A 15,020-nucleotide genomic window follows, 5' to 3' on the forward strand; every position below is an offset into this window, starting at 1 on the left:
TTTTAGTGTTTACCTCAGGCCATTGTCTTTCAGATAAAAAAAATAAATAAAAAGGTCCTCAACATATTCAGTGTAGAAACATCCTTTTATAAAGTCTTTATGATAACAAAACATGCAGAATTGTTTACATTTGTTTGTTTTTGTATCGACAAGACAAATAAACAAGACAACGCAAGAAACCTCTGCATTTGTTTATTGTCTTCTTCACCAAATTGGTCCAGAGGTCTCTCGTAGCCTTTCAAACAACAAAGTCAGATCACAATGAAATGATGGACAGCGACACACCGGAGACGGCCGCGGAGTCTGCCGTCATTAACCCTCCATACGTCTCCGGCTCCGCCTTATTTCATTAGTCTAAAACAAACCGGCCTCCTCGCTTCGAGACCAACCGAGACACACCGATAAACACTAAACGACTACGAGCCCGGATCTAAGCCGCTTATTCTGAGCCTACAGGATGCAGTTTCACAGAGGGGTGGCGCCGCTGTGCTGGACGCGTTCCGGAGGGCGTTATCAAATTCTTGCAGCCAAAAAGGTGTTAGTTATAGAAAAGAGGTAGCAAACTAACGCCCCCTTGTGACACAACATGGCCAAACCGCCCCGTCGCTGCCTCTGTGCTTTACAAACCAGACCGGACATCAACAGGACCTGCAGACCAGACAGGACCTGCAGACCAGACTGGACCTGCAGACCAGACTGGACCTGCAGACCAGACTGCCGAGTCCCGTCTGTAACCATCACAACGACCGAGATCAACATCACAACCCCAAGAAAATGTTTTGGTTTTTAAATCTTTTGTTTCTCGACCACAAAGCACAAAGAAAAAACACACCCTGACCTGTGTAACATGAGAAATACATTACGTTTATAAAAAATACAAAAACAAAACTTTTTTTTAACCATCAAGAAAAGCATTTTATAGGGACCAGAAATGACTAACAACAACAAATGAAGTGTGCATTTTTTTCAAAACCTTTTTTAAAATGTAGAATCTATTTACAGCATCGTGAGTATGAAAGCACGGACGCGGAGTAAAGATGGCGACGATGACGAACCGGGCGGTAAACTGTTCTTCATAAAAGAGGCGATTTATTGAAACCTACTTGTCAAGTCTCGAGTCACAACGATAAGCGTTCAAAGAGTTCTCAGTCCTTCTTCGGGGGGCCAGGGAGGACGGACGTTAGTCCAGAGCGATGATGTCATCATCCTCGTTGTCGCTGGGAGCAGCTGCGACACTCGATTGGTCCGTCCGCGGGCGCTTGGTGGAGGTCTCGCCAGTTTCTGCGTCCGAGTGCTTCCTCTTGGTGGCGCTGGTTGGAGGTGCCGACGCCGCACTGGACGACGCCTCTTCCTCCTCGTCGGAGTCCACGATCATGACATCATCGTCCTCTGACGGAGCTGGAAGGTGACGACAACGTTTATACATGGTTCAGCAAGACATGATTCTTATTCATTCTATTTTTTATTATTATTTCTTTTTTTGGTTAATTTATGATCATTATTCTCTTTTTTATTTTTTACGATTATTATTTGTTATTAATATTAGTATTTATTGATGACAAACAAAAGGAGTATTGGAGTAATTGTAGGTTTTAAATGTTGTTCCTCACTCTGCTGACCTTTAGAAGAGGTGGACGGCTGGGCGGAGTCCTTGTTGCCGTTAGCGATGCTGTTAACCTCGGGCTGGGTAGTCTGAGGGGGCGGAGCTTTGTCCGGGGCTTCACCTACGACCTCAAACTCTACGTCCCGCTCTAGTTCCTCCCTACGAAGACACATTAAATTCACATGAGACGACATTAAAAACAAAAACGTCCAGTTGCACATGGATGCATTTCATTCATAAAAAAGGTACGTACGTGTGCAGGACGTTAACGAGTAGCGTGTAGTCTTGGAGGAAGTCGTCAACTTGGAGACGGCTGCCGTTGCGGATCCCAAAATCGCCAAGAAATTTGCAGTTGTTGGCTGTCGGGGGGGAAAAACAGGATGGGAGTTACCCCCAACACCTCCTAATGTTTTTAAGAGCGTAAACCAAAATACTTAACCATTTTTTGGTTTTGAAGAAAAAGTCCCAATTCTAAAATATATATAATCCAGAACTGCTCATTTCCAAGTCTACCATTACAAACCCCTTGCAACAGCAAGAGAATGCGTTTTCTCTCAATGCATTGATGCAGCCACAGCGCCCTCTTCTGTCCGAATGAAGAATCGCTGCCATGTGATTCACTGGTGCTTACTTTCCGTCTCGCCTTCCTCCGAGGAGATGAGGATGGTCCCTTTCCCGTCCTCGATCTGAACGTCTGGAGCCACCATGCCGAACCGTTCCTTCAAGATCTGAAAACACACCAAACATCACAGTCAGCTGTCTGTGGTAGGATGGATGGACGTTGGAGTGCGAGTGCATGAAAGCCAGCGGGCGGTCGTTACCCGGTCCTGCAGACAGAGGACGGTGGTTTTCAGGACGTTCAGCTTCACCGTGACTTCCGGTTTGCTGGCGCAGACGTAGCAGTTGGAGCAGGGCGGATCCAGGACGCACGGGACCAGCAGCTTCTTCCTGAGGTTGGGACACTTGTTCAGGAAGATCTGGAGGAGGAGGAGGAGGAGAAGGAGGAGGAGGAGGAGGAGGAGGAGGGGCAAACAGAGACGTGAAACATGGAAAAAAAACAACCACAAGAGATGGCAGAGAGGATTCGAACTCTGAAACACAGTTTTAGGTCCAGAAGCATGTAAGTGATGTTATTATTATAATAATATAAATTCATATATATTTAATATTAATAATACTATGTCGGTAAACAACGGCAGGAATGATGCTTAATGCTGCTAATACTGCTACTACTACTACTACTACCACCACCATCTATTACTAGTACTACTTCCACCTACTACTAGTACTGCTAACCCCTACTACTACCATCTACTACTAGTACTACTAACTACTACCATCTACTACTAGTACTACTACCATCTACTACTAGTACTACTCAGTCAAATGGGGTTGACTGAATTTTTTAACGTGACAATATGAAAATGTTATGTCACGATTTTTCTGAAAACTAAAACATTTGGTAATATTTGGAGAAACCAAATAGACAAAGTAGTAAAAATAAAATACATAGTCCAAAATCAGAGCATGAAAAAAAAATAATAATAAAAAAAGGAGTGTATGACATCTCATGTAGCAGACTTTGAAATCCAAATGTTGTAAAGTATGTAGTATGTAGTAAAACGCTTCCACCGTGTGTAGATGTCCGGGTCCTGTCTAATGCCTGGAATAACCACGTGAACACCGTCACTAACCGTGCGACAGGACTCCAGCTCCCCAGACAGGATCTTCAGCCCCTCCAGCACGATGAGGCCGGCGATGATGGCGTTGGTCGTGGCGATGGCCGGGATGATGTTCCCCGCCATCGCTGCAAGGAACAAAACACACCAATCAGGGACGCGTCTATCAACGTGCACAACAAGAGAGATACCCAGAACCGACTTACACTTCACGTCGAAGCGACTCTTCATGTTCATGCTGAAGATGTGCATGCGGAGGTTGGCTGCTGCCGTGACGAAGTCCATGGCTGGGGGGTCGTCCTGAGAACGAGACCAGGTTTAGTGAGGGCTCTGATCCACACCAGCCAATAAAAACCAAGATGCGTTACCTTGTCCCAGACCAGCTCGGCTCCTTCTCCCTTCTCCTGCAGCTGTGAGCTGAGAGTCTCCACGCTGTGCTGGAACAGCTGGCAGAGACCCCAAACACCCAGAACCTGCTGGTCCTTCAGACCTGACCCTGCAGAGACCTCCTGAGGACAGGCTGGGACACACAGACGGATAGAGTCAAACTAATCAGTCAGAAACGTTAACATTAAAAAAAGAGAGAGACGTACCGCTCTTCTTCAGCTGCTGCCAGTCCAGAGGTGTCGGAGCTTTCCTCGTCTTCCACAGCTTGTCCATGGTCAGCAGGTACATGATGTCATCTTTGAAAAGCTGAGGAGAGGGGCCAATCAGAACATAGTATTTAAAACAAAACAAACAAAAAAACACTCAAACTGCTGTGTGTCAAATTGTAAAGCAGCATGGTCAGAAAAGTAAAAAGACACCTGAAAACCTGCAGCGACCAACAAACGATAAAACCAGAAACTCTTTTCACTCCACATCCAAAAGTGATATCTACAGGTCAAACATCTCACACCTTCACTGCCGCCTTATAAAAACTAACACATACCAAACTAAGAGGAGGATATATCAGGATAACAGCCAATCACAGACCGTCTTCACCTGCCACAGATGACCATGCTGTCAGTTAATGAAGCCCACTCACACAAACTAACCTAACCTTCATGTTCAGGGAGATCAGAGAACTGTTTTAGTCAAAGGGAGACGAGAGTAGATAAATACATCACTTTTAGCGTATTGACCACCATCTGCTGTACCTATTACACCGACTACGAAGCTTCTCATACAACCCGACTTTAAATAATCCAACCTTTCTTCAAAAATACGCACACAATGGTCTCCAAGACCCTGATTTTGCAGCAAGGCAGTAAAAATACTACTAACGAGGTCCGGTTCTTCTGATTCTTTACCTTGTTGAAGAGCTTGACGGCGTCGTATCCGGTGGATCGGGCCCATTCCTTGGTGGAGACTCGCTTAATGTCACCGTCCTTTTCTGAAGCTGTAGCGCGAGCCGCCGTGTCTTCGGGATTCCCTGTTTTCCACACACAAATACACATTTAACAGTGCAGGGTGTTTGTGTACTTTGAGCTGCAAGTATGAACAAACTGAATGTCAAAGAAACCTAAAAGTCGCCGCTGTCTCACTCACATGAGGCCTCCGGGTCGGCGGTGTCGGGCGACACCTCTTGATCTGCATCCTCTTCTCCGAACAGCTGACTGCAACAGACAAGCCATAAGAGATTAAAGTGAGAACACAGCATTACATCACGCCTACGTTTGTACGGAATTACTCACTTGAAGAGATACTTGGCCCAGACGATGCAGTGAACGGGCTCGGACGGCGTGTTCCTGATGGTGCACCCTGGGAAGGTCTTCTGTGTGGGCTTGGGTTGGCACTCGTAGCACTCCGTCATTCCCTGGGGGAAACGAGGACAGAGAGACAGGAAGCAATGAGCAGGGGTCCTACACCACCTCCAAAGTCAAATTCAAGCACTTCAAGGTGCATTTCCATGCTTTTCCAGCACCTTCCAGCTGTGGTAAACTCCATCTTTGTATCAATCCAATGGTCAGTATTCAGTCTACTTATGATGTCACTTGTTCATCACATTAAATGAGATGTTATTGTCCTCTAAACAACCAACATGATGTTTGGAGACAGCTTTTTACAGAAGGACCACAAATGAAAGGAAAACTAATTCCACTAACAGATCCACAGAAATATAATCACCAACTATTTTCATCATCTGTTCATCATCAAAAGTCATTTTTCATAAAGAAATGTCAGAAAATGCTGTTTTCAGTCCCTCAGATATGGAGATCTTCTTTTCTCTGTTCTATCATAGATGTCATCACATACAACACACATTTCAAGACCTTTATTCTACATCCAAGCACCTTTCAAACCTTGAAAACACCACCAGTGTTTCCAGCACCCATACAACCCTGACTAAGAAAAGGGAACAAAACCGGCTGCCGGGAAATCTACACAATGTTGGACGTTATGAGGAGGGAGACGGTGAAGCTCTACCTTCTTGATGACGGTGACTTGTCCCAGGTATCCGGCCGTGCCGCTCTCTATCAGAGGGATGTCCGCTGCCAAACACATCCTGTTCACGTGGTTACGGGCCGCTACGGAGGCAGAAGGTATGTTAGTCGGACGACACTGCCAAAATCTTCAGTTCACATCTCGATTCCGTTATGTTTAAGAGCCATTTTTAAGACTTTTAAGCATATTTGATGATTATCGGGGTAATATCGTGAATCTAAATTATCCATACCTCTGTTATCCAGAGCGTTCATGACCAACATGAACTTTCTGAAGAACTCCACGTTGTAGTCGGGGCTGTTGAGGAAGAAAAGAACAAAAGTGTGCATGGCAAGTCTGATAAAACCCTTCATTAATTTAAGGACGGTAAGAGATATAAACTCACTTCATGATGCTGTCGTGGTAGGCAGTGATGTTGACAGTCGGACAAAACTGCAAGGCGCTTTCCCTCGCCACCTGAAAGACAAAAATAAAATAACCGACTGAGTCAGAAACACAAACACGGGAAACTATTTCACTTTTAGCACCTTTTCTTACAAAAATAAATACAAAAATTGACTGTTAAGCACTGCAGGAAACAGTAAAGCCCCCAATACATTTAAATAAAAGTCTGAGGCAATAAAAACACAATTAAAACAACAACAACACCTCTTGATTGTTGCAGTTTTTTTTAAATGGTTTGGATACTTCAGCGTTGATTCGGGATTGATCACAGAAACAGAAGAAGAAGACAACAGCAGCAGGTATTCAACTATGCTTGAGTTTGAAGTGTAAATACAACAACAACAGAAAGAAAAACTCCCAGTTCACCTTCCATTGTCGTTTCGGAGTACTAGGGCATATAATTGTATATTTACAACGTGTATGTAATACTTCACACTACCACCAACGTCTACAACCTAGTGTAAAAGGGGGGTTATGCTTCAGTCCTGTGATAGACTGGCAACCCTTCCCACCCTGAACAGCTTCAGCAACACCTCGGGGTCAGAGGTCAAATATAAAACGTTTACATACCTGTGCTTTAGACTTGCCAACGTGCTTCTTCTGGAAGAGGAACTGCCGGTTCAGGTTGCTGACATCGATGGTGTCCAGGTCAATCTGTGGAGGGTTTGTAACGTCAGTTGGTGACGTCACAGCTACAATCATTTATCCATCTGATGCTCTGCTTCGTCACACATGATGGTTGTTTATTATGACTAATTATTTAAACTCTCTTTTGAAGGACGTGGTAGTAATTAACCATTAATGACACCGGATCTCTGGATGGATCGGACAGTTTAAAAAAGGGGGTGTGCGCGCGCGCGTCGGTGCTGGTCAACATCGAGCAGAAGTTGTCTCGCGCACCTCAGCGGTGTTAATGGCGCGAAATGCTCCCAAACAAACGGCTACATCGGTGTTCATATTAGGGTTATTTTTTACAACTTCGTCGTAACTGCGTTGGGACATAACTAACACTCTGTTTCTATTTACTCATGTTGAAAGCCAGCGTACCAGGAATTAGCCGGAGCCCGGCCGCAGCACAACTCCAGGCGCAGTCTGCGCCCGCACAAAGACCTAGCATGCTAGCCGGCTAGTTAGCGAGCTAGCTAACAGACAGACATAAAAACATAAGTATGACGGACCACTTCGATGTTTTTGAAGCCGGTGAGGACGAGGTTCTTCAGCAGCTCGCAGCCGATCCCCCCGGCCCCCACCACCAGCACCTTGCAGGTGGAAAGGGAGTCGGCCAGCTCTTTTCGGAGGGAACCCACTAGTTGGACCATGTTGACCGGCTAGAGACAGAACCAGAGACCGCAGCAGCAGCAGCTTCTTTTTTTTTTTTTGGCTTCTTCTTCTTTCACAGAACCGAAGTCCCGCCCACTTCCGGGTTACTTTCCTGGCCGTCGCATTAGCGCCATCTTCTGGATGGTGGTGACAACAAGTGGGTGGGAAGTGAGTTTGTTTTTAAGGTTTTACCATAACATTGGTAGAGTAACACATAATAATAATCATAATAATACATCAGTTTTGTATAGCACTTTTCCAGATGTTCTCATGTAAAGTACAGATACCTGAAAGTTATACTCAAGTACAGTAACGTAAAGTAGTAAAATATTTGTAGTAGTATAGTAGTAGTAAAGTAGTTAGTAGTAGTAACAAAGCTAGTTCCCAACTCTGCCACACATTTGTCAACGTCACCTGGAGCAGGATTTTGTAACACCGGCTGTCGAGGCTAATAAGCACACTTTATTTTCCTCAAACGGTTACGAAACGTTGAAATTAACAGATTGTGACGGGAGAGCCGGTTCACCTGCTGAGCTAAGAGAAGCCTGCGGCGGCGTCGTTACTCTGTATCCATGGTGACGGACAAGTATGATGACGTTTCACCGTGCTGCCTTCCTGACTGTCTGGAATTTTGTATTTAATTGAAATAAAGTCTACCAATCAAACAGTGTAGGGTATTTAGCGTCAATAACGAGTACCTGAGGAGTTTAAATAGATTATTTAGTGCAACAGAGCATGAAAGCATCGGAACACTTTGTGGTTTTAATCGGTAGGCTACATAGAAACTTCCTACGTAGACGTTTCTGGCTTTAGCGCAAAATAAAGTCTATTTGTTGTTTGTTTGTAAGAAAATACCATTATTATTATAATAACGTGATAATATATATGAAGCTAACTGTATTATATGTTTTCTTTGAGCGCAAAAACATCAAAAAGAGTTGTAGTTCCCGACGGACCATGAACGCCTCACCGGTTGACCGGAGAGACTCCCACAGCTGGACCCTGGAGCTCTGGAAGATTTTAGACTCTTTAACTCCTCCACGTAAGTTATGTCACGCAAAACGACATTTTATAACAACGCAATGTGAATTTAACGCTTTTAATTAATCCGCACGCGCCTCTCGTCGTAACTTCTAAAGGGAGAGAAATGGATTTTGGTTCTTTTCATGTCAATCATTGACATCCACCTGGACGAATCAATAGTGCAATGTGACACATTGTATTTGCCTGTCGCACACACGCACGCGCGTGGGCTGATGACAGTGATTTATTATTGTGCCGGACTGGTTTCGTGGTTTTGCAGCGGGCGCAGGTAATGTTTTCCAGCTGGTCTCAGCTGGTTTAATCGGTTTCTGCCCTTCCACCAGACCACCAGACCTCCAGACCACCAGTCCTCCTGCCCCCGACGCTGCAGCCGCCGGTCCGAGACCCGGAATCGTCATGGGCTCCTCGGGTAACCTCCGCTCGGCGCTGCTGGTGCTGGGATGCCTGCTGGGGCTCCAGCAGTGCGCCGGGTTCTGGATCGTCAACGTGGTCTTCCCGCCAAACGCCAAACCCCGAGTCTCGAGCAACAGCACTCCGCCACTCGTTATCGGTAAGTATCGGTCCCGTTTAGAAACCTTTGCTACCACGCACATTTAAAATAAAAGAAACATGGAGGCTCTATTATAAATGCAGGTCTTCTGGTTTGTACCAATTTAATTGAATATTTGGGAATATGCATTAAAACTGACATGCTAAGGGTCTGACGTAGGGACCGAAGATACAGGATTATATCGAGATAAAACAATACACTCACAAGGCTTGCATCGTGATCAGGAAAATCATTAAAACCGAGTGACTGGAAGTGAAAACAATTCTATAATGTTTTTATTCAACAAGGGAAAAAAGACATTTTGATAAAAAAAATAAAAAAAATATTTTTAGACTTTTAGCGTTGCATGAGTCCGGAGAGAGACGAGACCAGCTCCCGAAGACAAAAAAATACAGGATATTAAAATATATTTGATCCATATTTTATTTATAATCATCCTATTTGAGATTTCTTTTTTTTAATTTTATATCTCTGACAAAACAAAAATGTTTGTTTCTTAACTAAATGTAAAGTGATTCCAGGATGTTTTCGTGCCATTTTTAGAGTTTTAAGCGACGATAATCGGGATAATATCGTGGATTGCCTGACGTTTTTTTCTAATCGTGTGTTTGGTGTTATTTTGCTTCCGTACTTGCTTCTGTTGCAAAGATAGCGGGAGAAAGGAGCCGTCTCCATTCATCCGACTGTCTTGTATTGACGTCGGCGAGGCGGATTGACTGCACTCTGTACATTTGACTGTGTGTCACTGTTTGTGTCCTTCTTATCTGACGCCCTTTAGGCCCAACCAGGTGGTCATGCTCTACTTCCCTGGCCCTTTGTTTACTGTGAGGGGCCACACATTTGGCCCCAAAAAATAGTTTTTAGTCGTGAAGACAAAACACTGTAACGTCCCTCCTCTCTGACCCTGAACTCACCATTCTTCATAATGATTCTTTATCTCATCCATGACATCACGTTTAGGAGTGAAATCAGATATTTGTCTGGGAATCTGGAAGCACTCACAATAAATCAATCCCAGTGATTTTCCATTGTTGGGATAATCGTGAATATCACCATGAGTAAAAAACATAAACAAGCTGTTTAGCTCGCTGTCATGGAAGAGAAATGAAAAATAGAGCCTGATTTTAAAAATGCAGCATACAAAATATACATTTTTATGGATTTATGCAGTGAGAGCTTTGATTTATGATGATCTTTAGTTTTTCACTGAAAAAGGATGTTCACGAAAAAAAATGAATGTGACGGATAAAAAAAAGAATGAACATATATATTTTTATTTTAATAAAGTGTGTTTTAAGCATATTTTGTAATATATCGTGAAGGGGTTTAAGATACATAAAGATCAGATCTTTTATTGGTCCCACAGCAGGAACGGTGCAACGACAAAAGAAAACATAACAAATATGAATAAGTTAGTAAAAGTAAAGATATAATAAATAAGTAAACAGTAACATTGAATATAAAAGTATAATGGTTGAGTTTACATGTGAAATAAGATACATGCAGTGTTAATATATAATATGTCCATGTTGCACAGGAGGAAGTATAAAATACTAAAATAAACTGCAGTAAAATCTGATTTTGTTGTCCGTTTGGAGATCACAGCGTGGGACGGTTTTATCTTCCCACCACGTATGAGTCTTTGTTTGCAGTCAAAAGGTCGTCGTCCGAATGCAGTCTCTGCTGCGGAGGAGGACCTCCTCCCAGCCGAGGGTTCCCACATATTGACCCACAAGTTGAGAAATCACTCGCTCATATCTGAAGAAACACGAGTCAGATAGCTGTTTAGTCAAAATAAACACTTTACTACTTATTTTTAGATCCGTCACACAACATTTTAGCCATAAAAAAACAATTTACACAGCCATGGGGATTATTAGAAAGGGACCCAAAGATAAGATTAAACATATATTTTTAAATTTTATAATAAAGGACATATGTGGAAGGAAACGTAGTCCTATGTTAACATGTTCACACCAGCCGGCAACCCTTCGGTTCTGAGAAGTGAAGCCCACGCTTAAGTGCCTATAAACTGCACTCTCTCTGCTGGCCACCAGGGGGCGACTCCTCTCTGGTTGTATAGAAGTCTATGAGAAAATGGTCCTACTTCTCTCTGCTGGCCACCAGGGGGTGACTCCTCTCTGGTTGTATAGAAGTCTATGAGAAAATGGTCCTACTTCTCTCTGCTGGCCACCAGGGGGCGACTCCTCTCTGGTTGTATAGAAGTCTATGAGAAAATGGTCCTACTTCTCTCTGCTGGCCACCAGGGGGCGACTCCTCTGTGGTTGTATAGAAGTCTATGAGAAAATGGTCCTACTTCTCTCTTGATGTATTATCTCAGTAAACATTGTAAACATGAGTTTATGGTCTCAATCTCTAGTTTCAAGTCTTCTTCAATCCAGCATGATGTTCATTTAGTACATTATGGTCCATTTAGAGTCCACCAGACCAGAAAGCAGGGGATGCTTTAGGGGGCGGGACTTACCTGCTGATTGACAGGTCACTACCACGCTACCAATGCTAATGAGCTGCTAAGATGACTTTAACACTTTGCTATAAAGTTGAACCTTGAACTATAGAAGCTAACTTTGTTAGCAGCTTCACAACCAGAATCCAGATGGATTCAGATCCAGTAAGGGTGCTGCTCGGAGTGTCAGATCCACCCGTCGCTCCTCCGCAGTCCAAATATGGTCACTTCCTTTATTGGTCCACAAACCGAGAGGTGTGATTCAGTGGCGTGTATTTTGTGTTTAGTGCCGGGGAACTTGGGGAACCGTCTGGAAGCCAAGATAGACAAGCCGACGCTGGTCAGCTGGCTCTGCTACAAGAAGACGGATCACTGGTTCCCCTTGTGGATCGACCTCAACATGTTCATGCCCATAGGCGTCGACTGCTGGATCGATAACATCAGGTAAACCTTAAATCTTCCCGTCGGGTCTACGAAGTCAGCAGTTGGAAGTACGATATTCTTGTTATTTCCAGGTGTTATTAGAGACAGAATGTTTTGGCTCCAACTAGACTGACAAGAATGTCAATTTCCATGTCCCAGACTTGTTTACAACAGGACAACTCGGCGATCGTCCAACTCACCGGGGGTGCAGGTGCGGGTGCCAGGATTTGGGCAGACGTATCCCATTGAGTTCCTCGACGATAACAAACTGACTGGTGAGAAGGAAAATAATGATTTGGGGGGATGTTTTTGGGATTCTGTCGTCTGGTTCTGCTTCTTTGTTGAATAATACAGAAACTGATTGAGACGTCCGGCCTTACTGACGGAGTCTCCCTCTGTTTTTTTGTGTGGTTTTTTTGCAGGTTATTTTTACACCATGGTGCAACATTTGGTCAACGTGGGCTACACCCGGAATGAGACGGTCCGAGGGGCGCCGTACGATTGGAGGTTATCTCCAAGTAAGTAGTAGAAGTACACATCAGAAGTAAAAAAAGTACAGCTTGTCCTTTCAATAAGACAAAAACATTAGATGAGAAAGCAATAAAATACATATGAGCCTCATAGTCATATTACTAATTTTAAAGCTGCAGCTACTTTTTTGGCCACTTGGGGGCAGCGTTACACAATATTGACATACCATGTCACCTTGTATGTTATTAAGGCCAACATGTAAGAGCAACATAAGCATTCAATAGTGACCTGTCAATCAGCAGGTAAGCCCCGCCCCCTAAAGCATCCCCTGCTTCCTGGTCTGGTGGACTCTAAATGGACCATAATGTACTAAATGAACATCATGCTGGATTGAAGAAGACTTGAAACTAGAGATTGAGACCATAAACTCATGTTTACAATGTTTACTGAGATAATACATCAAGAGAGAAGTAGGACCATTTTCTCATAGACTTCTATACAACCAGAGAGGAGTCGCCCCCTGGTGGCCAGCAGAGAGAAGTAGGACCATTTTCTCATAGACTTCTATACAACCAGAGAGGAGTCGCCCCCTGGTGGCCAGCAGAGAGAAGTAGGACCATTTTCTCATAGACTTCTATACAACCAGAGAGGAGTCGCCCCCTGGTGGCCAGCACAGAGAAGTAGGACCATTTTCTCATAGACTTCTATACAACCAGAGAGGAGTCGCCCCCTGGTGGCCAGCAGAGAGAAGTAGGACCATTTTCTCATAGACTTCTATACAACCAGAGAGGAGTCGCCCCCTGGTGGCCAGCAGAGAGAAGAAGGACCATTTTCTCACGGGTTCACTTATCAACCTGCTTCCTGGTCGCCTTCTGCCCACAGACGAGAACGAGGAGTACCTCACCAGGCTGCAGGACCTGGTGGAGGAGATGTACGAGCAGTACCAGAAGCCGGTCTACCTGCTGGGACACAGCATGGGCTGCCACTACGTCCTCTACTTCCTCAACCACCAGCCACAGGCCTGGAAGGACAAGTACGTCAGGGGCTTCATTTCCCTGGCAGCTCCATGGGGGGGCGCCGTTAAACCACTCCGAGTCCTGGCGTCAGGTAATGGCAAAATGCTTACCATAGAAGACACTATATTAAAAACATGTTTTGTTCCTACTGAGGGTTTTATCTTCTTCGTTTGCAGGTGAAAATAACGGCATCCCGATGATTTCCAACATCAAGATCCGCGAGGAGCAGAGGATGACGACGACCAATCCCTGGATGCTGCCCACCGAGGCCGCCTGGGCCAAGGACCACGTGTTCATCTCCACGCCGACCTTCAACTACACCAACCAGGACTACCAGCGCTTCTTCACCGACATCAACTTCGAGGACGGCTGGTAACCGATTCATTCATTTTACACGTACTTTATTCCACAAGGCTTTGGAGATGTTCATTTCACAACAAGAGTCTCATAAAAATATGCATTTCTTATGAAAACGTAAAGTGATTCCAGGATGTTTTGGTGTTATTTCAAGCATTATAAGCACATTTTGATGATTGTTGGGATAATATCGCAATTACATCGGAAAGATATGAAAACTTGCGATTCACTCTATTATACCGACAATCATCAAAATGTGCTTATAAGTCTTAGAATTGCCTGTAATATTGACATTTTCTTAAGAAATAACTATATTAATTGCGTCAGAGATAATACACTTTTTTTTGTAACAGAAATTAAAAATAAAATCTAATAATCTTGAATAATATCGTCTCCCTGCATTAATAAACGATAATACATTTTTTAAATCAGGCTCAATTTTTCTCTTCTCCACCACAATAGCAGGCTGAGTCAGCTTTTTAAGATCAATTGTGATGATATTTACGATTATTATGATCACGAAAACTCACCACAATTGACTTATCGTGAGTGTTTTTTTTTTATTATCCCGAAAAAATACGATCCCATACCAAACCATGACATGACATTTTTCAAATGATTATCTGAGGATTCAGCACTATCACCTGTTATTAATATTTATATTTATATTCTTCACAACCTCATCGTCCTCTTCTGGGTTCCAGGCACATGTGGGAGGACACCAAGAACCTCACCGGCGACCTGGAGCCGCCGGGGGTCGAGGTGTGGTGCATGTACGGCGTGGGCCTCCCGACTCCCGTGACCTACGTCTACGACGACGACTTCCCCAACGCGGACCCGGTGGACTTCTTCTACGCCGACGGCGACGACACGGTGGACAGCTTAAGCATGGGACTCTGCAAACGCTGGGCGGGGAAGCAGGAGCAGCCGGTCCACGTCACAGAGTACCGAGGACTGGCCCACCTGGACATAGTGTTCAACGAACAGGTGCTGAACCAGATCCAGTACATCCTGGAGGGCCAGTCGGACACGCCGGATGAGATCGACGTCCGATTGGGGACTCAATAGAAGAATTTAAGTGGTGGTGCTGGATTTATGCAAATCATAAATCCAGTATTTAGTACTAACCCTGCCCCCCACCCTCCTTATCTAAACTACAGCGTGTGTTTGACCCTGATCTTCTTTCTTTCGGTTTCGTTTCCAAGGTCTATTCTTTGTC

General features: G+C 44.3%; 2 protein-coding genes across 4 annotated transcripts; one reads left to right on the forward strand and one right to left on the reverse strand.

Moving 5' to 3' along the window:
* Nucleotides 1–66: 66 nt before the first annotated feature.
* Nucleotides 67–7,521, reverse strand: uba2 (ubiquitin-like modifier activating enzyme 2). Of its 3 annotated transcripts, none has more exons than XR_014597673.1 (18): nt 7,332–7,521; nt 6,724–6,807; nt 6,095–6,165; nt 5,942–6,006; nt 5,692–5,792; nt 4,959–5,080; nt 4,813–4,880; nt 4,575–4,696; nt 3,876–3,975; nt 3,651–3,802; nt 3,489–3,582; nt 3,298–3,410; nt 2,425–2,580; nt 2,235–2,331; nt 1,857–1,962; nt 1,620–1,762; nt 685–1,398; nt 67–648 (listed from the first exon to the last, which is right to left on the reverse strand). XR_014597673.1 is itself a non-coding variant. In XM_084016739.1 (17 exons), exons 1-17 carry the CDS (start codon nt 7,470–7,472, stop codon nt 1,181–1,183), a joined length of 1,962 nt encoding a protein of 653 aa, XP_083872865.1. In that variant the 5' UTR covers nt 7,473–7,521; the 3' UTR covers nt 67–1,180. The 3 variants fall into 3 exon arrangements, 1 of the variants encoding a protein (XP_083872865.1); XR_014597674.1 differs by having other exon boundaries at nt 1,611–1,762; XM_084016739.1 differs by having other exon boundaries at nt 67–1,398; nt 1,611–1,762.
* Nucleotides 7,522–8,391: 870 nt separating this feature from the next.
* Nucleotides 8,392–14,901, forward strand: lcat (lecithin-cholesterol acyltransferase). Its single transcript, XM_084016743.1, has 8 exons — nt 8,392–8,515; nt 8,841–9,067; nt 11,822–11,978; nt 12,117–12,232; nt 12,380–12,475; nt 13,311–13,535; nt 13,621–13,816; nt 14,506–14,901. The coding sequence occupies exons 2-8, from the start codon at nt 8,914–8,916 to the stop codon at nt 14,867–14,869; spliced, it is 1,308 nt and encodes a 435-aa protein (XP_083872869.1). The 5' UTR covers nt 8,392–8,515; nt 8,841–8,913; the 3' UTR covers nt 14,870–14,901.
* The last annotated feature ends 119 nt before the right edge of the window (nt 14,902–15,020 follow it).

The sequence above is a fragment of the Eutrigla gurnardus genome (assembly GCF_963514095.1).
Source record: "Eutrigla gurnardus genome assembly, chromosome: 9".
NCBI lineage: Eukaryota > Metazoa > Chordata > Actinopteri > Perciformes > Triglidae > Eutrigla > Eutrigla gurnardus.